The sequence below is a fragment of the Mustela nivalis genome, assembly GCF_964662115.1.
Source record: "Mustela nivalis genome assembly, chromosome: 4".
NCBI lineage: Eukaryota > Metazoa > Chordata > Mammalia > Carnivora > Mustelidae > Mustela > Mustela nivalis.
The window spans coordinates 29409617-29433132 of record NC_139023.1 but is presented as its reverse complement, the minus strand read 5'-3'; the positions used below and the strand labels follow the sequence as shown (position 1 = coordinate 29433132).

General features: G+C 32.5%; 1 protein-coding gene across 3 annotated transcripts in view; it reads right to left on the bottom strand.

Annotated features, from left to right (window-relative positions):
- Positions 1-295: 295 nt before the first annotated feature.
- GABRG1 (gamma-aminobutyric acid type A receptor subunit gamma1) overlaps positions 296-23516 on the bottom strand; it is a 73597-nt gene continuing 50376 nt past the window's right edge. For 2 of the 3 annotated variants that reach the window (XM_082728498.1, XM_082728500.1), the window contains 4 exons: positions 20323-20460; positions 20064-20216; positions 14930-15141; positions 296-5970 (listed from right to left, as the gene is read on the bottom strand). In XM_082728498.1, the coding sequence (XP_082584624.1) occupies positions 5701-5970; positions 14930-15141; positions 20064-20216; positions 20323-20460 (773 nt within the window). In that variant the 3' untranslated portion in view covers positions 296-5700. The remainder of the gene's footprint in view (positions 5971-14929; positions 15142-20063; positions 20217-20322; positions 20461-23516) is intronic. The other variant, XM_082728499.1, reaches the window with a different exon arrangement.

Genomic DNA, 23516 nt, shown 5'->3' with positions numbered 1-23516 from the left:
ATGAAGTCACAGGTTGTTCGAATAATCCAGAAATTCATAGTCTTTGTAGTGAAAATCATGCATAAATATGAACTATCCTTACCTACCTTTTTATAGTTCAGTTCGTTTTCAGATCTATCAAAGAGAAACCTTACATTTATTTACTTCATTGAAAAAATGTGAAACAACATTGATCAGAAACTAACTTCAATGCTAAAGTCATGATTATATACTGTGAAACAATAAAGGGACATATCTGTAGAAAACTATTTTTAAAAAAACACATTTAAGAGAATGTAACACTTTTTTTTTTCCATTACAAGTTATTGACTTTATTCTGTACTTAGAATCATGAAAATACAGAATACTTTGAAAAGTCGAGATACCTTTGCCACATACTCACAAAAGGCTCCCCAAAATGATAAGGCAGAAGCAGACAACAGAAGCCATTACAATCACAAGCCATAAGACTTTATTATATGAAGTGACTGGATACACTTAATAGAAGCAAATAGCTGTTATTACAGTGACTTATCAAGTTCCAAACTATTTCCATTTAGGTCAGCCTTATCTTTAAATTCTGTTAAATTAGACCTTTGTGTTTAACTGCCTTACAGTTTTCATAGGCTTAATCTTATCTATTCACAGATTCAAACTATTCATGATCCAGGTACATTTTATGGTCCACAAATAAAAATTAATTTCCATATTTTGAGACAAATATTTCAGAAATTGAGACTCTAAGCCAACTTCCTGGATTTTTCTGGTCCTACAGCAGCCTAATTCTTTTGCCAGTTTTTCTCCCTCCTTTTTCCAAATACATTATTATTTTTTTCCTTTCTCAGTTAGAAAGAAAGAAAATTATTTGATAAGAAAGTTCTTTTAATGAGAAACATATTTTAATAATAATAATAATTAATAATAATAATAATCTGGAAAGACCTGATTGATGATTTGTATTTCAGGAAATTATCACACACACAAATAAGAGGAAAGTTCTGCAGTATTCATAATGGCTCTTTTCTACTTAAGTAGTTTCTGAACTCTCCATGAATTCAGAATATCACCTAGCCCCCTGTGGTTTGTATTCTTGCCTTTTTACCATAGGGCTTGACCTATCTTTATTTGTCTCATCTTTAATTGCCTCTGTATGCATCTTAACTTTCAATTAAAATGGAAATTTTATTTGTGTCCATGCTTCTGTTTCTTTATTCAAGCTGTTTATTCAACTGGAAGTGTGATCTCTACTTAACCTCACCTGGTGACATATTGAATTCTCAGGCTTCCATCTGTAGAAACTTTCCCAGAGTTAGCTTCCCTCCCATAGATTGTATAACTAACCCTCTCATTATATGTTTCTTGAGGGTTCATCTTTATATATCCCTTGCTGTACTCTATCCATAGAAAGTGTTGCATAAATATTTTGTATTAGGTATTAGGTTATTTTTTTTTTAAATGCAAAGAAAAAAAAAGGCAGAACTAACATTATATTTACTAGAGCAATATGAACGATAGTGTTTGGAAACTCCATTTGGAATCTTTTTTTTTTCTTTTAAAGATTTATAGATTCATTTTGAGAGAGAGAGAGAGAAGGAAGGGCAAAGAGGGACAGAAGACTCCACACCGAGCACTGAGTCCTACTCAGAATGTGGACTTTTCCACCCTGAGATCACAATCTGAGCTAAAACTAAGAGTAGGATGCTTAACCCACCGTGCCACCCAGGCATCCCCATTTTGAGTGTTTTTGACAGTGCCTTGGTAATGGTTTCTTTGACTTTAGAGTGGCTTGTCAAGGGCTTCGTAAGAGTGAAAAACAATGACCAATAGAAACATTGCACCAAGGATCTCTGGTCTTCATGTGGAAAGGCATTGAGAAGTAAATTTGATGATGTAAAGAAAAATACCTTGGTCAGAAATTATCTTCAAAAATGTTTTTGGTGGGACAAATGTTAACTCATCAGATATCCATTGAATCACTTCAATTCCAGTGGTAAGTAAGATCAAGGAAATAATTGACAATGTGGTATCTTGCTACAGGAAATTTTCCAAGCGCAAATGGGCCCTGGTATAGTAGTTTGATAATTTTATATGTATGTTTATTCATTTATTAGGTGCCTATTCAATTATTGGTTATTAATCTAAATTTTACTTGAGCAAGGGATCCTATCCAACTCTCCTTTTGTGTAACCAAAGTACAAGATGCATTTTGTTGTAACATATTGACTGGGAAGGGGGCACCTTAAGCATTAGCTTTCAGCTCAGGTCATGATCTGGTGTCCCAGGATCTACCCCTCCTCAGGGTCCCTGCTCAGTGGCTAGTCTGCTTCTCCCTCTCTCTGAGCCCCTTCCTCCATTTGTGCTCTCTCTCTCATTTGCTCTCTCTCTCTCAAATGAATACATAAAATATTTTAAAACAAAACAAAGCATATTGACTTGGAATACAATTTCACGTTTTACAAGTATGGGTCTTTTGAGGTGAGAGTGCTATCAATCATTCTTTCTGATGCTACGTCATTGGCAAACATGCCACCCTCAGTTCAGCAAAATTGTAGCATATTCTAAGACTATAAATTAATGTCAGATATGGGAACACTAAAGGAAAAAACAACCTGGTGAGTGTATAGTTACACACATTTACTGTGTTTTAGCCTATAGTTGATCAGTTTTAGTAAGTCCTTAAAGAAAGCTTTGTCTTTAACTTAAAAAACTTCCAATAAATTGATTTCTATTTCATTAAAACTTCATACTTAGTTAGATTTACTGAGGAATTTGTCCTTTCTCTACCAAATTCTCAGGGAGGCTAAGTTTTTGGGTTTTTTTTTTTTTTTTTGCTTGTTTGTTTTATGGTTTTTTTCTTTTCTTTTCTTTTTTGTCTTTCTGCCTGTATTTTTTTCTTCTTTTTTTTCCCTCAGAAACTACTTGGCATTTTAGGAATTAATTTCAAGTGTGCCTAAGTTTTTCTATGCAATTCAAGAATAAATAAAATATTATTTTATTTATTGCAATTGTAAACTCAGGAGAATAAAATTGTTCCAGTCACAATTTCCCTTGTCAGAACTTGTAGATCTTGGTCACATATTTAAAGGATTGATCTATGAATTAACGTTTTCCCAGATGATTCTAAATCCTTCTGCTCCATTTATCTTTCCTAACCTTTATATCCACTTCTTTGGTCTGTTAGTGTTGAAACCACTTAAAGCAGCTAAGAAGCACAAATTCCAGTGAGTCCAATAAATTCAGATAAAACTCTGAAAGGAGGATTTTTTAAAAAGTTGTTTCTTAACATGGTAAAACTTCTTGAAAGAAGAGAGGGACAGGAATTAGACTGTATTCCCTTTAAAAATAAGTTCGATTTGATTTCTTATAAAGAGAGTCTATCCGTGTCATCACCTTTTTATTCTTATTTTTAGAAATACTATGATTTGTATCCCTCTCTTTCTGACCTACATATTTAAATAAAGCTGTTTAAAATTTCACTTGCTTTGTAAACAAAGTGCTTGTTTTGATGATCTATACAATGAATGTATGTAGTAAAGCATCTTTCATATTTTTATTAATTTTATTTCCACTTGTTAACATTGCCAACATTTAAAGCCAAGTTAATGGAACACCAATGAGAAAATCAAAGCTATTTATATTAAGCATTTTAAAGTATTTTAAAATACAGTCATGCTTAGTTGAAGAATCTCAGAATTAAAATTTCCTGCATGAAAATGAACAGGTTATAGCTTAAAACATGGAAATAGCCATAATACATTTTAGTGATGTGTTTTATTTTCATGGATACTTCATTTTCCATTTATCCATAAAAGAATCTTCACATTATGAATATCCATCAATACTCAGTTATAAAAATGAATGCATGAATAATTTCTAAGTGAATATATACATGGCCAAAGTTTGATTTGGCTCTCCATTCAAAAAAAGTAGTGTCGGTGGATATTGGGGCATTATCACTCAATTCATGCTTACATTTTTTTTCAGAAAAGTTTATAATCAAAGTAAAAAAAAAATCTGACATAGCTGAGGAATGCACAATGAAATGTATTTAGATTTTTAAAAAACCCTATATATTCTATAAAGATAAGCATAACCATGCCAGAGCCTCCTTCATGTATTCACTAATCATGTGGGGGACTACTGCATTAAAAACTAGTATCAAATGCACAGGTGCTAGCTCATAAGCTAGCTCACATACCATGAGATAAGTTTGAACACAAAACTTCTTATCCTCATACTTGCTCTTGGCAATGGAAACAATTTTTAAAGGTTATCTCCGAGATCACTTTGGTGATTTCCCAAAAAATTAGGTGGTGGTGAATGAATGTGGAGTTCTTATAAACAACAGATGGGCTTAACTATTTACAGGAATGTAGTGATTAAAGTCTAAATTTAACTCTCCTCGTAAGGAGAGAAGCATTTGGGAAACTACCAAACAACAGGCTTTATACAACAGTGTGCCTTTCTCTGCTCCTGTCTCTAAGAGTGTAGAAAGCTGCAGCACTCATGTTCCTCAGAGGGACCTCGAACAGAACTCCACTTTTAATGTGATCTTTGAGCCTGCTTTCATTTTTTTTTTTTCTAAGAGAACATCATAACAATTTACAACATAGATATAAAATGGACAGTGTAGGAGCTGGCAAAGACAACATGTGACACACACCTAAAACTATATTTCTCGGACGCTTTTAGTCTGGCAATTATTAATAGTACATATTTAAGACCATATCCTCAATATGAATGGTTACTCAATTTGCTAGATAATAATTCTTTTCCCACAATGAGTGAATACAAGCACTGTTCTTCATTTTTTTTTTTTTTTTCTATTTAGGGAACATAACACTTTTGTAGAGCAAAAAAAAAAAAAAAATCAATTCTTTCTGTATTTAATTTCAGTGTTGGTAGGTCTAAATATTTCAGTGTTAACTTCTTCATATTTCATAAATACTGTGAGTCAGAGAATAAAAATGGTTAAATGTAACTTCTTTTTCATCTATAGTTAAAATATAAATTACTTTGGTGGTTTTCATCCTAGTTTGTAAATCACCAAAACTGAAGTAACTACAATACTATTTAATATTGTGTCAGGAAATGGATTCGATTAAAATACAGATAAAAATTGGCCTTTTAATAAGGTAATAATTGGTCTTTTATTCTAATTTAATTTGTTCTTGGGAGTAAAACATCTGGATATAAATGCCAGGAAATCTTGGCTTTATGGTTTTAATTAGCTCTATTCTAAACAGGGCATACAAATAAAAACTAAGAAAAAAAATCAAAATAACAACATTTTCTAAGCAAAAAATTACTACATAACATTAGGCACAAGGTTAAGTTCCCATTACAAACAACGCTAGATTATATTTAAATAAAATATTACTAAAGTTATTAAAGTATTCCATCTTTAAAATATGAATCACAGAACTTATGAATTCAAAATCCTAATGGGATACAAGTAAAATAAATAAGATTAAAGTAAAAATATATAATAGTATTTTACTATATTTAATTCTGCAACTAATTTCTTTTACAGATATTTAAGTAAATTAAAATGAAAACTGCTACTTTATTTACCTATGAATCGGTAGAATAGTTACAATGCTTTTACATTTTAACCATTGGTTTCTCTGCATTTTAAATTTAAACTTCATATGACTGAAATGCAATAGATTATATTGGATTTAGTTAAACTTCTTACGATTTTTGCCTGGTAAATAGAACTTATAAGTAAAGATAGCCAACCCAATAAACCAGATTGAACAGGGCAAATGCTGTTGGGAAAAATATTCGAGAATAGGAGTCAATTTTAGCAATGCGTATGTGTATCCTTCCTTCCCTCCATGACCCTGTTCTGCAGTCTTCAAAGCAACAGAAGAAGCTGGCACAATCTTTGCCCTCCAAACACTGATACCCATAATCCTCTTCTCCATGGGGCAGAGAAATGTTATTCATTGGAATCAGAGTGGAGCCAGGATGGAGTCCAGGGGACATCTGAGTAAAATAATAAATGAATTTTTGAGGAAAAAAATATAATAAAGATCAATTTGTCTCCTCGAGGCAAACCCTAAAAGACTGATACGCAATAAAAATAATCTTAGTTTACAGAAATCAAAGACGTATTCAATTCTAATGTGTTTTTAGATTATAATTTACTTTGTAAGACATAACTTACAAGGACCACGTAAAAAAAAAAAACCCCTCATATATGCAATACATTTTATAGCTTTAGAAAATCGACCTACCAAAATATTGTTAATCATGAATCTAATTCTAAAACAAAAATAAAGTCTATATTTCTCTATTTGACACTGAAACATTCACAATGCTATAAGTATCTGTCTGCCATTATTATATTATGTAATTTATTTATTTTAGTGATAATGAGAACAAATAGCAAAGATGACATTTTCATAATGCAGAAAAGCTCTGAGGAGCTGTGAATGAATAAAAAACACATGGGTTGGGTTTGTAACAGTGGATAAGGCATCATATTTTGGAGACAGAATATGCAGGAGTTAAAAACTCAGGTTTGAGAACAACTGTGTTCTAATTTGACTTTTTCTACCAATATAACTATACTCACAGCTAGAATTATATTAACACCTAATCTTTGTGATGGCTGTGATAAGTAAATTTCAGGGCTTATTTGAAAGATAACTGCTCCATCTTGCCCAGTTATAATAGTTATTATTATCAGGATTATTTGAGACACGTATCAAATTAACTTTTTATGATACCAGTTTCTGAATAATACTTATATAATAAAAATACTTTAAAAAATATTTAGAAATCAAGCAAGTCTAGGATACCATGAAACGCTAAAGAAATCACTTTGGAGTCAGTCAGGCTTGGACAGAAATCCCAGCTCTGGCCAGGAAAGCTATGTTGCTCTGAACAGAAAATGTTAGTGCTCTTCATTTTATCCCTGTGTCTTCTCCTTTACAAAAGTCACAATAATACATAGATCCATTAGATAATTAAATGAGATGATGTACATAAAGCAGAAAGCAAAACATTTTAAACATAGCAAGTATTTATCATAGGTAATCTTTTTGTTATTTTCATTGTCATTGACAGTGTTGATGCCTGAAGAAGAAATACTACCATTTGGTATAAAATACATGCTTAAACAAGGAACGATAACAATCTGGACCTCATAAAAAATGCTACTGGAGGAAAAAAAAATTAATGAACTCTCGAAAAAATGGCAATTAAAACATTATTGAAGACTGTAGCTTTAGTAACACTTCCTTCAGAATTCCTGCATATTTTAGGGGTTATTTTAGAATGTGAATCTTAAGATATGGTCCATATATACAATGGGGTATTATGCCTCCATCAGAAAGGATGAATACTCAACTTTTTATCAACATGGACAGGACTGGAAGAGATTATGCTGAGTGAAATAAGTCAAGCAGAGAGAGTCAATTACCATATGGTTTCGCTTATTTGTGGAGCATAAGGAATAACACCGAAGACATTGGGAAATGGAGAGGAGAAGTGAGATGGGGGAAATCGGAGGGGGAGACAAACCATGAAAGACGGTGGACTCAGAAACAAACTGAGGGTAGGGGTTGTATGAGCCTGGTGGTAGGTATTATGGAGGGCAAGTATTGCATGGATCACTGGGTGTGCTGCATAAACAATGAATTTTGGAACACTGAAAAAATAAAATAAAAAAATACAAAAAAATGTGAATATTACAACTTGTTATAATTGGTGGCTTTTTATCTAATCACTAAATATAATGCTGAGATTATTAAAATTATTTTAACCTGACTTTAAATTCTTCCTAATGAAAATATCTGCAACATTGTTTATCCTGAATTTTAAAATAAAGAAATTTCAAGGCCATGAAAATTAAACATTGTATGGAAAAGTTTTTAAAAATTAAACACAAAAAATAATTTTAAAAAATTTGTGTCTATATTCAAATCCATTTTGTTTCAAATCCAAACCACTAAATATTAAAATTCAGTCAATGTCAAAGAAGCCAATAATCATATTTAATGATATTTTAAAAGATAAATGCATCACACAAGTCACAATAATAGAAACAAAATGTGCAGCCTGAAGATAAGGAATACATCCTAAACACAAATAAATTCATTACTCTACGTGCCTGGATGTATTATAAAAAGCAGAAGTAATATATTATTAAATGTTAGACATATGTTTTGAGCTTGACACTTGGGGATACTTGACTAGACTCCGAAATTTTAGTGGAACACTAAAATCATGTACAAAATGAGGCAAATTGGTATTCAGTTCCTTGTCACTTAATACTTAAATAGCATATGTTCAAATGCTAATCCGAGTGAAAATTGATTGAAATACAAGCTTGTTAGTTGGCAATTTCAAGGTTATACGGCACAAAATGCGTTCCATATATCACTTAGCACTGCCATAAATAAGAAGATGGTGGGTTTGTTGGAAGATATCAGTTGTGCATGAGGAAGATGATTAAACTAATATTAGAGTGTCCGAAGGTGGAGAAAAACTGAATGGTTCATTTTAAAACTGGACTAATCTCTGGTGATCAAAATCAGGGAGAGCTTCTGTTTCAGTGACACTTCCAATTGACAATTTTCCAGTTTCCTGCTTTCCCTTCAAAACACCACAAGTTCATAAAGTGAAAGAAGCTACACTTTAATGAATGGTGGAAGTGAATAGAAATATAACTTCATAGGTGCTGAGAAAAATGTCCTGAGCTGACACAGTAGCAATAAAATAAAATATTTTGACACACAGATAATGACCTGGCAACCACTAATGACAGAGTAATCAGAAGAATATACATATTCCAAAACTTATTTATCTGAAGTGCAGCTGTTTCATTTCTCAAGTAAAACTCCTGTTGCCCCCCAAAATAGCAAGCATTGAAAAAATAAGAAATAAATCAATTTAAGTAATATAAAAAGAAACTACATAACTGAGTAGGATTTTCTTTTACCTTAAATAATATAGTTTTGAGACTATATCATTTGTTGTTCTTTGAAAAAGTCACTAGGAATATAACTGAATTTAACATTTTGCGAAACTGATCCCATTCACATTATTAAAGATATATTTGTCTGGCTATATGTTATATACTACATTATTTATATATTAAAGATTTATTTATTTATTATTTGAAGGGGCACTAGGGGCAGAGGGACACAGAGAAAAAGAGCGTCTCAAGCAGATTCCCTGCACAGCACAGAGCCCAACATGAGCCTCAGCCTCTAAGACTATGATCTGAGCAGAAATTGGACAGAAACCTACTAAGTCACCCTGGTGCCCCTCACCTCTATTTTTTAAAAGATTTATTTATTTATTATTTGAAAGCGAGAATAAATACTACATTATTTATATACTAGTAATAGATTTAAATATACAAAATATATTTCAAGCACCAAGATACACTAAGGCTGAAGAAATATTAAGTAGCAAAGAAAATATTTATGTTAATTAAGTAGTAAAGAAAATAATTATGTATGCATATTTGTGTATATTTGTGTATTATAATTATTACTTGTATCATATACTAATATAATCAATGTTATTAAATATTAGTGACATTAATATCAAACATTATTAGGTCATGTTACCAATATGAAATGCTAACTAATATTTCTGTTATTAATTTCCCATTTAAAACTTTGTATGGGAGAATGCAAGCCTGAGCACAGGTTTTCTCCACTCCACTTTTATAAAATTCCATTGAAGTATCAGTTGGGATTTCAAAAACTACAAAATCTACATCAGTGTTAAAAACAGAGAGGAAGTGGATTTGGAGCAGCCAATTGGCATGTCAGAATTTGTACTGTCTTTGAAAGACAAAGAACAGGTGAAAATAGGCCAACATTTCAGGAGGCCACATTTCAAAAGAGGCTCAGAAAATGGAAACTTTTTTATCTTTTTAATCTCCATTTATTTTTAATTTAATTTTTTTCAGTGTTCCAAAATTCATTGTTTGTGCACCACCCCCAGTGCTGCATGCAATACATGCCCTCCTTACTACCTGCCACCAGGCTTACCCAACCCCTCAACCCCCTCCCTTTTAAAACCCTCAGTTTGTTTCTCAGAGAAAGTGGAAACTTGACTGTGGGAGCTATTGTTTCCACCCAAGACACTTCAGAAACACTGTAATGCAGGATGAATGGGGATGATAAACAGGATGGAAAACATGACGTTAGTTAAACGTCTATCTCCGGAAGAGCTACCGCTGTTTGAACCACTGCTCTTCTGTGCATATAAAGAGGAAGCGATGCTGACAGGTCAGAGTCTGTTTATGTTTAGAACTCCGTAATTCTAAAAATAAATAAACAGATAAATTCATGCCTCTCCAGGGAGGATTAGGGCTTATGAAGCTGATATTGGAATGTTCTAGTGATATCCTCATCATCACTTAGAATGTATGTGTGTATGTCTGGAAGCAGTAAGATGTCACACATCCCATCCACACGCATGAGAATGAAATGTGACAGTTGCACACTCAACAGTTACAGGCCAAGCTTGCAGGGCCTACTGGTGAAAAATTACAGAGAACTTCCAAGGTAAACTAACAATACAAAAGAAAAACATGAAGACAAAGAGTGAAGTGAAAAAAATATATATATAATAGGTTTTTTTTTTTTTCCAAATATTTATTTATTTGACAGAGGAGACAAAGAACATGTGCACACAAGCAGGGGAAGCAGCAGGCAGAGGGAGAGGGAGAAGCAGGCTCCTGCTGAGCTGAGAGCCTGACAGAGACCTCTATCCCAGGATCCTGGGACCATGACCTGAGCCAAAGACAGACCCTTAACCGACTGAACCACCCAGGCAACCCTAAAAAGTTTCTTTTATAATTTATATTCACTGTAGAAAATGTTTTGCTTCTGAAAAAGTATGAAACCAGTCATGTAATTGAACTAATTCCCCTATATATATTGTTTACTTCTGATTTTTAACTTGTATTGTACTTTATGTATAGTATATTTTTCCATAACTAGATTTAAAGATTGATGAAAGCAAACAAACAAACAAACACATACTATTGTTTTGTGTTTGTGTGTGGTTTTTTTTTTTTCCTCTCCAAAGTGTCTTGTTCATGGTTGGTGAAATAAATTTCCATCATTGTACACTTTAACTAAATTGAGAGAATACAATAAGTCAGTCTGTCCTCAAATGGATTAAAACAGGACCCTGATATAGGTATGTATAACATGATTTTCTGAGACTCCTAATCATCTACGGGAGGAATATTCTAGTCTCAACATGACTACTTTTTAATTAATAATGAGTAGCTTATCACAATTACATTTCTATGACCTTTATCTGTTTCATAGTCTTGATTTCATCCTTTAACTTTCTTAACTTCTTAGATTTAAAAAAAAAAAGGTATTGACATAAACACAATTGAATCATATTCTTAACAAGTATAAATAAAAACACAATAATATGTATTAGATGGGGTGGAAATATGGACCAAATGAAAACATCATTGATATTCACAATAAAAAACAAAGAGAAAGATCTGGAAAGAAGGATCAAAGGAAGGAAGGTGGGAGGTAAGGGGGGAGATAGAGAGTGAGGCAAAGAGGAAGAAAAGGGTCTAATATATCACATGCACAGTAAGGTAAAAAAGCATTTTTATTAATTTGTGTTTTTAAAAGGATTCATGGAAGCTCAAAACCTAAATTGGGACACAGCCAAATATTATCTCTTTTTAAAATAAATTGGAATCTTCTGGGATCCTCAGTTAAGCAGTCAGACCTCAAGAAGTTGATTTTGGTGTGGCTTAATGAAGACATGTCGATCTTCCAGTGACTCGAGTCAACGTCTTTTTTTCTGACTTACTGCCATATGCTATCTAGAGAACAAAAGGAGGAAATGCTAGATTTTAAAGTATTCAGGATTTTGAGCTTAAGAAAGAAAATGTGGACATGGAAGGAAGAAAGAGAGGAGGAGAAGAGGAAGAAGAAGGAGAGTGGGGGGGAAGGGTTAGGGAAGAAACAAGAGGAAGAGGAAGAAAAACAGAAAGAAGAAAAACAACAAGAACAAAGAAACATTTGAAAGGAAGATGCACCACGAGGCACTCTGGACTCTGAGAAGCAGAGGGTTTGAGAGGGGAGAGGGGTGGGGGGATGGGTTGGCCCTGTGACTGGTATTAAGGAGGGCAAGTATTGCGTGGAGCACTGGGTGTTAGACACAAACAATGAATCATGGGACACTACATCAAAAACTAGTGATGTACCACTGTATGGTGACTAACATAACAAAACAAAAATAAAAATAAAAGGAACAAAAAGAAAGAAAGGGTGCCAAAACAAGAACCTGCAAGACTTGTGTGTTTGATTGTCCTGGCTAGCAGAAGAAAATGCAGATTCTACCAACCATTAACTAGAGCACTTAAGACAACAAGCAGAGCTGTTTATTCTTCATAAAAATGCATTCTGATTTACTTGATTAACAAGACCAGATGGCTGAACACTGAACCAAGCAGGGAGTCAGATTTGATTACTGATTTCAGTTTTTCAATCAAAATGTCATTTAGTATTTAAAGAACTCATAAATCACATAACTGAACAGAAAGGAAAGACTATAGAACTTTATTTTGGCTGTAAAGAAAATACATTTTTGTACCCAGGTAGTCGGTTATATGTACCAATTTAACTTTGGATGTTTGAAATTTAGTTTTTCAAAGCTCATATTTATTTTTTATTCCATATTTTTTTTTATCTTTACTGTTTGCTTCCTGGGCTTGATGCTAAATTTTAAATACTTAATATAACTTTTTTTTTTCTTAAATAACTATTCTAGAACATTGTGTAGGACACGGGTGTCCTTAATAAATATTTGGTGAATGAAAGATTAAAAAACATCATAATTTTAAGGTTTGCACTTCAATGTTTAAGGTTTCTGAGTAAATGTGACAGTCAAACTGATCAGCTATAGTCCCAGAATAAACACTTGGTTGAGTGTCTTTTATAATATAATAATAATATGTACATTATATATTCCTAGAATGAAATCATAGAATCTGTATGAGCTTGTAGATTTCCTGATTTTATTCACAATTTCTAGAAGTAAAATTTTCAAAGTAGCAATTGAACATAGCTATGGAGGAGTAAATCATGAAATGGAAAATTCAGAGAGGGTACTTTGCTTTGATTAAAGGAAAACAGTAGAAAACCTGAATTTTTATTTTTATTTGAATTTTATTTTTACTTAAAAACGTAGCAAATGGGTATTCAAATTGACATCATTGCCCTCAGATGGTTTGTCCCTTCAGGGGCTACAATATGTCCCACAGATAAACTAAAATAGGATAAACTGAGAGAGTCACAGGCTAATTCTGCAATGTAAGCTATCAAATGTGTACTGCCAGCAATGTGCCCTGTCCTCTTGGAATACTCTGGGAAACCAAAAGCTAATGCACATAGGGTTTGGTCCTTGGAATATAACATGGAAAATAAAATATAATTTAAGAATATGTCAAAGTTTTATAAAGAAATTAATGAAAAATGGGAGGAGGGGTGGAAAGCATCACATCCTAGAACTGACTAAATTAGGAGTTAATACGGAAAATTCCATGCTTTATTATATACGCTCTATGGTAGGCTTACAAGCTTGCCACTCAAGCATAGCTGTTGTATATAGTTCTCATTTATTGAGGAATTTGGGAACAAATCTGCTTTGAAAACATTTGCTGGAATCATCAATAAAGTGCCATTTTGGTCAATATTGAAAAACAGATGTTTGCTTTTCTGAGTCTTTTGAGAACAGGAATATAAAGGAAGGATTACAAACTTCAGGCACCAGAAAAGGCCTTGGTATGAGTCTTGGATTTTTCACTCCCTCAGACTGTCCTTGTGCAAATTACTGAACTTGTACTCATAAGAGCACAAATGAAATCATGCAGGTAAAACACCTGGTATACTCAGGAAGTGTTGGATATTATTTTCAGGTTGTTGTAATTGCCATTAGATATGAATTTATAATCGATCACCCAACACTTAAGTATCTTAGAATTAATAGAACCAACTCTAATATATCAATTTGATGTTATACACGTTGAAGTAGATATAGGATAGGGAAGGGGGAGTAAGGGTACAGAAATACATACAAACCCAAAACACTTTTTAGCTATGGCTTTCAAATGCAGCTGAATACTAATATTAAAGAGGGTTCTTTAACTCTAAAAATGAAGCAATGTTTTGGGCCACCTGTTGTTAGTACCCAAATCCTAAGAAGCAAAATAGAATCAAAGAGAGATCTTAAATAATTGTTTTAGGTACAAAGAATCTGCCATTGAGGAAAAATCACAGCGTAAGAAACCACTCTTTGAAAGGGGACCCAAGAGTCTTTTCGAAGGGGAAGTATTAATATGTATTTTTCCTGGTGGGCAATGACAGATAGTTATTAAAATCTTATGCTGAGTAAAATAAGTCAAGCAGAGAAAGTCAATTATCATATGGTTCCACTTCTTTGTGGAACATAAGGAATAACAGGGAAGACATCAGGAAAAGGAAGGGAAAAATGAAGGGGAAAAATTGGAGGAGGAGATGAACCATGAGAGACTGTGGACTTCAAAAACAAACTGAGGGTTTCAGAGGGGAAGGTGTTGGGGGGATGGTTTGGCCTGGTGAGGACATGTATTGCATGGAACACCAGGTGTTCCATACAAACAATGGGTATTAAAGAGGGCAGGTATTGCATGGAGCTTTGGGTGTTATATGCAAACAATGAATCTCAGAACACTACATCAAATCTATCGATGCACTGTATGGTGACTAATATAACATAATAAAAAAAGGAAGGAAGGAGAGAAAGAAAGAAACCTCCAGCTTCATCTTAGTGCGATTTGGCTTTTGTTAGAGTATCTCAAGAATCCCTATTGGTCTAAGCAAGTAGAACATGAGTACTCAAAACAGTATTTCAAATAGTAAGTTGCTGTTTATAAAAATAGAGATTTTTAACATACCGAGCTTTTATTCTTTAGCTTTTTGTCTCTAGTGGTCTTTACTTTTTTGTTGCTGGTAAAATAATGCAAAGTGCCATATTCCATCAAGGCTGCAAAAACAAAAATGAAACAAACAGAAACAAAGAGATCCATCGCAGTCACATAAGAAACCTTAGGTAAGGACTTCCTGGCGATTGTGCTCAGAGTTGTCATAGTCAGAACTGTAGTGATACCTGTGGAGGGAGGGGGAAGATACAAAATAAAACATAGCAACCCATTTTTATTCTTCCATCTGATTTGGCAATGTTGGGAGTAGAAAGAAACAATGGAAACAAAAGGATATGATTACCCGTGATTTACAGAAAAAAATGATTGGTAACCATAGCTACCTTACTTTCGATGTGATCTTTGTGTCTGCAATGAGTTTTAATCATCTACATTTGTGCACTACAAGTTGCTGACTCTGCACACTCATTTTTCCATTCTTCATAGCAAGAGACTCTCCAATTTTTAGCTGGCATGAGGATAAATGGAAGAACTTCTTTGCCACCTTTGCTCAGCTATGTGTGGACACAGGCTGAGATCTAGCCAAGGAGAATTAAGTCAAGAGTGTAAACAGTGTCCAACAGATGGCATTAAAAATGCAAAAAGGGCATCAAAAGTTTCAAATTTCCAATTGTAAAGTAGATAAGTCATGGGGAGGTAATGCAAAAAGCATGGCGATGACAGTTAATAAGGTTGTGTTGTATATTTATAAGTTGCTGAGAGTAGATCTCCAAAGTTCTTATCCCAGGAAAATAAATTTTGTGACTATGTATGTTAACTAGACTTTTGGTGCTGGTCATTTTGCAACATATACAAATATTGAAACATTAGGTTATACTCCTAGAACTAATACAATGTCAATTGTATTTCAATAAAAATAAAAGATGGCATTAAAGAGATGGAAAATGCCTGGCTTTCCTTCTTCCTCATAGCTTTCTCCATGGAATGCAATGGCCAGGGCACCAACAGCCATCTTAGAACATTATATAATCATGAGAATTAAAATCATCCACAACACCAGCAGAAAACTGGAGGGAACCTGTGCCCCCCACACTGAAATCGCCTTTTGACTACATACCTCTGGACTTCTCACATGAAAAACAAATACTCTTCTACCTAATAAGCTACAGTGATTTGAGGTTTTCTACCACACATAGTTAAAATTAATCTAAACTACAGTGTTTCCATATGCAGTAACTTGAATTAGCACTATTTTTTTTTTTAAATCTCAAAGTTTAAGCAAAAAATACTGGCTAGCTTATGTCAATGGCTAAAAAATAAAATTAAATTAAATTAAAAAAGCACAGGGAAAATCTTTATATTTTAAAGAATCTGGCATATAAATTGGGTATCTCCTTGGGCCTCAGCCCTGTGTATGTATCTCTGTATACGTCCTTGTTTCTCTTTAGTGGTGGCTTTCTTATGGTACTTACAACTGCTAATCTTGATACTCCTAAATCACAGCTGTACAGGACACATCTCTCCTTACCTAAACTGCTGTAATTCTCATTCTATGTCCACCAAATATAGCTCCATGAATGGAATTATGTACTCTTCAAAAAGTATTTAATGTAATGCAAAACTCTTCCTAATTTGGCCAATTATTTATACCGTGGCAACATCAATGATGAAAAAAAAAAAAAAAAGAAAGGGTCTCTTTAATGTAGTGAAGGCAATACTACCTCTATCTTCATGTCTCCTTTGAAACATGCCCTAATCATTCCTCTTATGCACTTGTCTTTTTACTTGTATCATCACGTAGGATTGAAAAAAAGTGAAGACAGGGGTATGATGTATTGGGAGTCATGGTGACAAATTTAAGTTCAAATTCTGACTCTTTTATCTATTAGCTCTGTGACCTTAAGGAAGTTTCTTAACTCCTCTGTGCCTTTCATCTAAAAAATTGACACAGCAATATCTTGCTTAGTTCTTATAAGACATTTATACATAAGATATTCATTTTATTTATTAGATTTTAAGGTAGATACTTAGAATATTAGTTTTATATCTTCCTTTCTAATATTAGCATTGTAAAGCTATAATTTCCCCTCTAAGCAATGTTTTAGTTGCATCTCACAAATATTTACATATTAAATTCTAATTACTTAAAATTTAGGAATATTTTTAATTTCCAGTTTGACCCAAGGGTTATCTAAAGGGTCATTTTAAAATTTCCAACTAGATAAGGTCATTCTTATCTATATTGTTTATATTAATAATTGTTTTTTAATTTTTAGAAAGGGGGCAAGAGAGAAAGAGTGAGAGAGATTGAGGCATTGAGAAAATCCTAAGCAGGCTCCATGCCCCCACCACAAAGCCTGACTTGGGGCATGGGTGCCACAATCCTGAGATTGTGACATAACCCAAAATCAAGAGTCGAATACTCAATGGCTTGAGCAACCCAAATGCTCCTATTTATATTAATTCTTAATTTACTTCCATTTTGGTCAGAAAATATACTCTGGAAAATTTTGGTCTTTTAAATTTTATTGAGATCTAGGTTAATGCTCCATATGAACTTGAAAATACGGTATATTCTGTAGTTAGGTGTATCTTCTATAAATATCAATCAGGTCAAGTAGTTGATAATTTCATTCAGATTTTCTACATTTTCATTGATTTTCTTCCATGTGCTTTTTCTATCAGTAATGAAAAAGGATGTTAAAATATCCAAATATGATTACAGATTTCTTTTTTCCCTATTGTCTCTGACAATTTTTGCTTCAATTATTTTTAAACCAAAACGATAAAGGCTAGGCATATGGTAACTGCTAAATGATCTCCATGAATAAACAAGTCTTTCTTCTTCCTCACCTAATGCTCTTTTTTTTTCTGGCAACTTACTAAATCATAACATTGTCACAGTCAGACAAAAGTAGATTTCCAAATGTATTCCTGGCTTCCATACTTATGTCCCAATTTACTAAAAAAAACACGTAAAGATAATGTGTGTTTTGATTTCAGTATCAATGACTGCATTAAATTTCACTTTATTAAAATACTATTACATTCCTATTCATAAAACAATGAAAACTAGAGCAGAATTTAGCTTTCAGACTTTTTTTTAATTTAGTAATTATTATCACAGTGTTAGCTTAAAAATTGGTGGATTTCCTCTTAAAATATCTTTGAATCCATGATAATAAGAAAATTTTGTGTTATTAAGCAGATTCATGTATATTTCCTGCTCAAAATCCTACATGTCACATTGAAAATAAAATCCAAAGTCCATAAAGTAACCTACTAAACCTACATGATCTAACAGTTAGCCATATCTCCAATTTCATTTTTCTCTTCTTTATAGTCAGTTCTAGCCATAGCTGTCTTTTTTCTGACCTTCAAGCATGATGGCAGGGAAGATCCCATTTTAGGACCCGGTGGTTCTCCCTGTCTGACCTATCTTTCTACCACATATCCACCAAGCTAGCTCCCATGCTACACTGGGTCTCTGCTACCTCCTCAAAGAGGTGTAGCCTGACTCCACAGGATAAAATAGCAAACATCATATTCACATTCACAATCTCCTGTCATTATCTTGCCATTTATTTTGCTTTCTTTTCATAGCCTTTATTACTCACTGATGTTATATGCTCTTTATATTTGTACATTACCTGCACATCCTACCAAAACATAAATGCCATGAACATGGGGATTTTATAGCTACTGTTCACTGTTAACACTGAAGCACTTAGAACACTGCCTGCTTCATAAAAAAAAATTTGGCAGATGTTTGCTAAAACACAATGTGGAATAAATAATCTCTAGAAATTGTACTTCCATGACATATATATTCATGTTTGTATTTGTGTGCATATACTTGCTTAAAAATTTTTGAGCTCCAGATACATAGGGTGCAAAACTGTAAGAGATATTCTTCAAGTTAGATCCGGCTATGACTTATCTAAATAAATATTGATATGCTAATATTAAAAAATATTAATTCATATAACAATATAATTCTGCAACTGGCTATTCCCTTTGAAGATAAGATAGCATGGTTTCTGGCTTCATACAAATATCATGGTAGGAATAATCTATTCGAATTTTCTTTGGGAAAAATATGACAATAATGTTCAAAAACAAAAATATAATATTCAAGTCATACTCATAGTATCATACAAAGAATCTAAAATAATTTATTTACATTGGAACATAAATAATTTGAAATAATAATAGTTTAAATAGGAAACAAAACTCAGGTATTGAGTACATTTTATTCACTAGCTGTAAGTACACTTCTCTTTAGACCCCCCAAGGGACTGCATTTTCAAATATAGAGCTGGGTGCCTCAGGCTTTATCTTGCCACTTCTATATGATTTGCTTTTTACTGTATTTATTAAACGGAGTTATTCACCAGTGTGATTCATGTCTTGCACTTATCTTGGGAATGAAATTGATCAATAAGTTATCTTTGTATATCAATACATAAATGGAAGTTATTTTCTTTTAAACAAACGCACAGTAATTAGACACATTTTTTATATGGTTTTGATTATTGCAATTGATTGCTAAAGAAAGAAACCAAAAGGTTTATTTTTTCGAGTATGAATTACAAATTGCCCTCTTAATCAGTGTTATTGTGCAGACAACTCTCAAAATATTCATAGACTAATTACACATTTTATAGATTACAGAAGCCCAGAAGTTTCTTGCCCCTTTCAGTGACTTGCCCTTTAGAAAAGTTCACTGTTGATTAGCACCATTGTAAGAGCAGGAGATTTCAAAGCCTTCTAAACACACATTGGTCAATAAATGCTGGCTATCAGTGAGTCAGCTAAAAAATAAAATAAAATATTGATGAACAGTGATTAAAAATATAGACCAAATTGAGATTCAGGGATCATGTATGGGTTTTGTTTATTAATTCCTGCTGAGTGTTTATGTTTCCTTTGAACTCCATTAGCAGGAAAATTTTAAATTCTTTGTGATTCTACTTTCTGCTTGTTTGTCATATAGTCATTTCAACATTTTATAAAGCTCTAGAGTACTTGTAAATTTTTGCTTGATTGTAATGTAGAGAAATATTGTAACATATTCAATGATGAACTTTCTTCACACTAAAATGTTTTAACAGTCCCATGATACTATAGCATAATATTCATATCATACCAAGTGATGTTCTTGCCGGTACTGCATCTTTATTGATCCAAAAAGATACCCAAGAAAGAACAACAGTCAGGATACATGGAATGTAGGTTTGAATAGTGAAATATCCCATTCGTCTGCTCAGGTCAAAAAAAATTGTCATGATAACATAATCCCCTGGAAGAAAGAAGTTTTATTTTTGCTATTAAAATACATAAAAATATAGATTCAAACCTATAGATTTAAATAAAAAATCATTCATTGATTGGCATTTCCTTCTTACCAGAGATTGTGTGAGAAATTTCAGTTGAGTTCCGTAGCCCTACAAATGCAAACTGATATAATCTCCAGTATTTAGGATCAGCCACTTCTACAGAAGGTTTTTTCCACTTATACTCAATTTCATTTTTAGGGTACCCATCTAGGTAAAAATTAAAATAAAAATATATAGATTACCAAGATTCAAATCTTTTACTGCTTCAATACCAACATCATTCCAAATTCATTTTTATATTATAGGTATGTCAAATATAGAAAACATGGCATAAAACATGGCATAAAATAGTTTGAAAAATAAAAAATTAATAAAAAAAAATAAAAAAAGAAAATAGTTTGAAAAATCATATAATGATTAAATAATGATAATCCATGTAACTCCACTTAACTAAAAAAAAAATAGTATCATGTTAGTGTCTAGGGAAACTCAGTGTTCACTCTGATATAAAATTCCATCTCATAAATAGAGGTAACCACTAACTTGATTTCTGTGAAATCCTTCCCTTGTGTTTCTGTTATTGATTTTCTGATATGCGTTTCTGAACCATAGTTTATTTTACATTCTATTTGAATTCTAGATTGTTGCCATACAAGATGTATTAATTTATATTTTACTTATTTTGATATGATATTTGTAATAGTCACCCATGCTGAAGTATACAGCTTTAGTAAATTTTTTCCATTATAAAGATGTTCTCAAATTTATCTATTTTATTGGTGTAGACACCTATAATGTTTCTTATTGGTCAATAATAACATTACTACTAGTAACATTACTATACATACTCACAAAATTCATGCATGCAAATTTCTTTGGCATATATATATGTATATGTATATATATATGGAATAGCTGGGGTCATGGATTACATATAATTTCTATCATCTCATAATAATTTATGAGACAGTTCCAACCTTCTTTTCATAAAGAGTATATCAATAAATTTTCTCAGTAGCCAGAGTATGAAAGTATACTTGGGTTCAATTCTTATTTAACTTGATATGGATATTTTTACTGGTCTGTAAGCATATTTTATTTCACATTTCTTCTGATTGTGAATGAAACCTAGTAATTTTTTCATATGTTTATTGGATTCCTAGGTTTCCTCTTTGGAGAACTGCTTGTTGAATCACATATCCCTTTATTGGGTTTTCTCTCTCTCTCTCTCTCTTTTTCAGTCTGAATTAGTTTTATATCCTGAATACAAGATCATTATTATTTGTGTTGAAAATGTTTTTTCATCTTGGAAGTTTCTTAGCATGGAGGTGACTTCTCTCAAAAAAAATAATTTTTTCCTGCCACATTTCAGAAAAATCCATAAGGATTTTTCAGAGTAATCAAGTGAATGAAATTTGGGCTGCAAATTCATGTGAGTGTGGGTTTGTAATTATATCCTCTCAAGGAGTTACTTCACCCTAGTTTGCTGATTGCAGAGTCAACTTTTCTTTTAGACATTAGTGGTTTTGTGTGCGTATGTGTGTGTATACACATCTGTGTATATAGGAGAGGATGCTTCTTCATGTTACCCTAAGCATCCAGCCTTTGTAACCCAGTTGTATGTAGAAATTATGTTCTAGTAGAACTCTAATCCACAAGGCTGTCAAAGTCACAGCTCAAATTTACCTTGTTTGGCAAATGTCCTTGGGTCAAAATTGGCTATAACCTTTCTGGCTTCATTTTTATGCTTCAATATCTTCCTGGGGATTTCACTTCTACGTTTTTGAGAAGATTTTTTAATAACATACAGTTTTAAATTGTTTTCAACAAAAGTATTGGTCTATCACATTATAGAAACAGAATTCGCTATCAACTTAAAACATTTCCAAAACATTATATCACTTTGTACCAGGATCACCTCATCAGCCATTCAATGAAATAGTACATCTCTCCTCTAACTTATTAAAAATCTGTTCCCCCTTTTCTTTTTTCACATCTTCTTTTTGTTTCATAGGGCTCTAACCATCCTGCTTTTCCATATTTTGTATTCTTTAGATTATCTTTATCAATGCAATAGAATATAGTCATAGTATATAGGAGTATGGGCACAAATAAAAATAGCTCGTTATTTTTCTATTCTAAATTTCATGATGTTGACTTTTAAAATGGGGTTGTATTGAAATCTTTTGAATATATTTGTTGTGAAGTATTAGGTATAGAAACCTTAATTCTAAAAAAAAAAAATAAAATAAAAAAAAAAAAAAAGAAACCTTAATTCTCAGCTGGATCTGTGTTGAATATCTGAAAAGTTAGCTATGATTATTATGTTTATGTTAGTGATAACCAATTACATTCACAGGGGCAGATTATTAATTTCTAGCAATGACAATCAAAGCCAAAGAACTATCACACTAAGAATTTAGTCATGGTGGGCACCTGGGTGGCTCAGTGGGTTAAGCCGCTGCTTTCGGCTCAGGTCATGATCTCGGGGTCCTGGGATCGAGTCCCGCATCGGGCTCTCTGCTCAGCAGGGAGCCTGCTTCCTCCTCTCTCTCTCTCTCTCTCTGTCTGCCTCTCTGCCCACTTGTGATCTCTCTCTGTCAAATAAATAAATAGAATCTTAAAAAAAAAAAAGGGGGGGACAAGATTTATGTTATTAAAAAAAGAATTTAGTCATGGTGTCTAGGAGGCAAGTATAATAATCACTCCATTTTCAAATATTTGCATTTCAACTATTCCTTGAGTGCTTGGGTTAATCAAGTCTTTGTTATGATTTGGGTGTTTTATTCATTGAGAAGTTAATGTTAGAAAATTAAAGCAGTGAGATAGATTATACATTTAAAAGGACATTTTAACGAGACAAAAATCCTTAAGAAAAGTCAAGACAATCATTAATAGAAACAACAAGAAATAATTGGGAATTTTGTAAATGATTAAGTAGGATAATACTCGAGGATAATATTATTTGACTCGTGAATACACAAAATATATAGTGAATAAACAGTAGAATATGATATATGAAAAAGTCAAGTTTCAATAGAATGAAAATAGTAATTTGTAGATATAGGCAGCAACACTTTTTAAACTCATTTTACATGGTTTCAAGACTTGTTCAATTATATATTATCTAGAAAAACATTTTTATAAAAATATATGTAAATGTTACTAAATATGAAATAAAATCGATATTCATACAGAAAGATAATTATTTTCTTGGAACAAAATACTTTTTATATTCAAATTATTTAGTTCTAATCATTTCT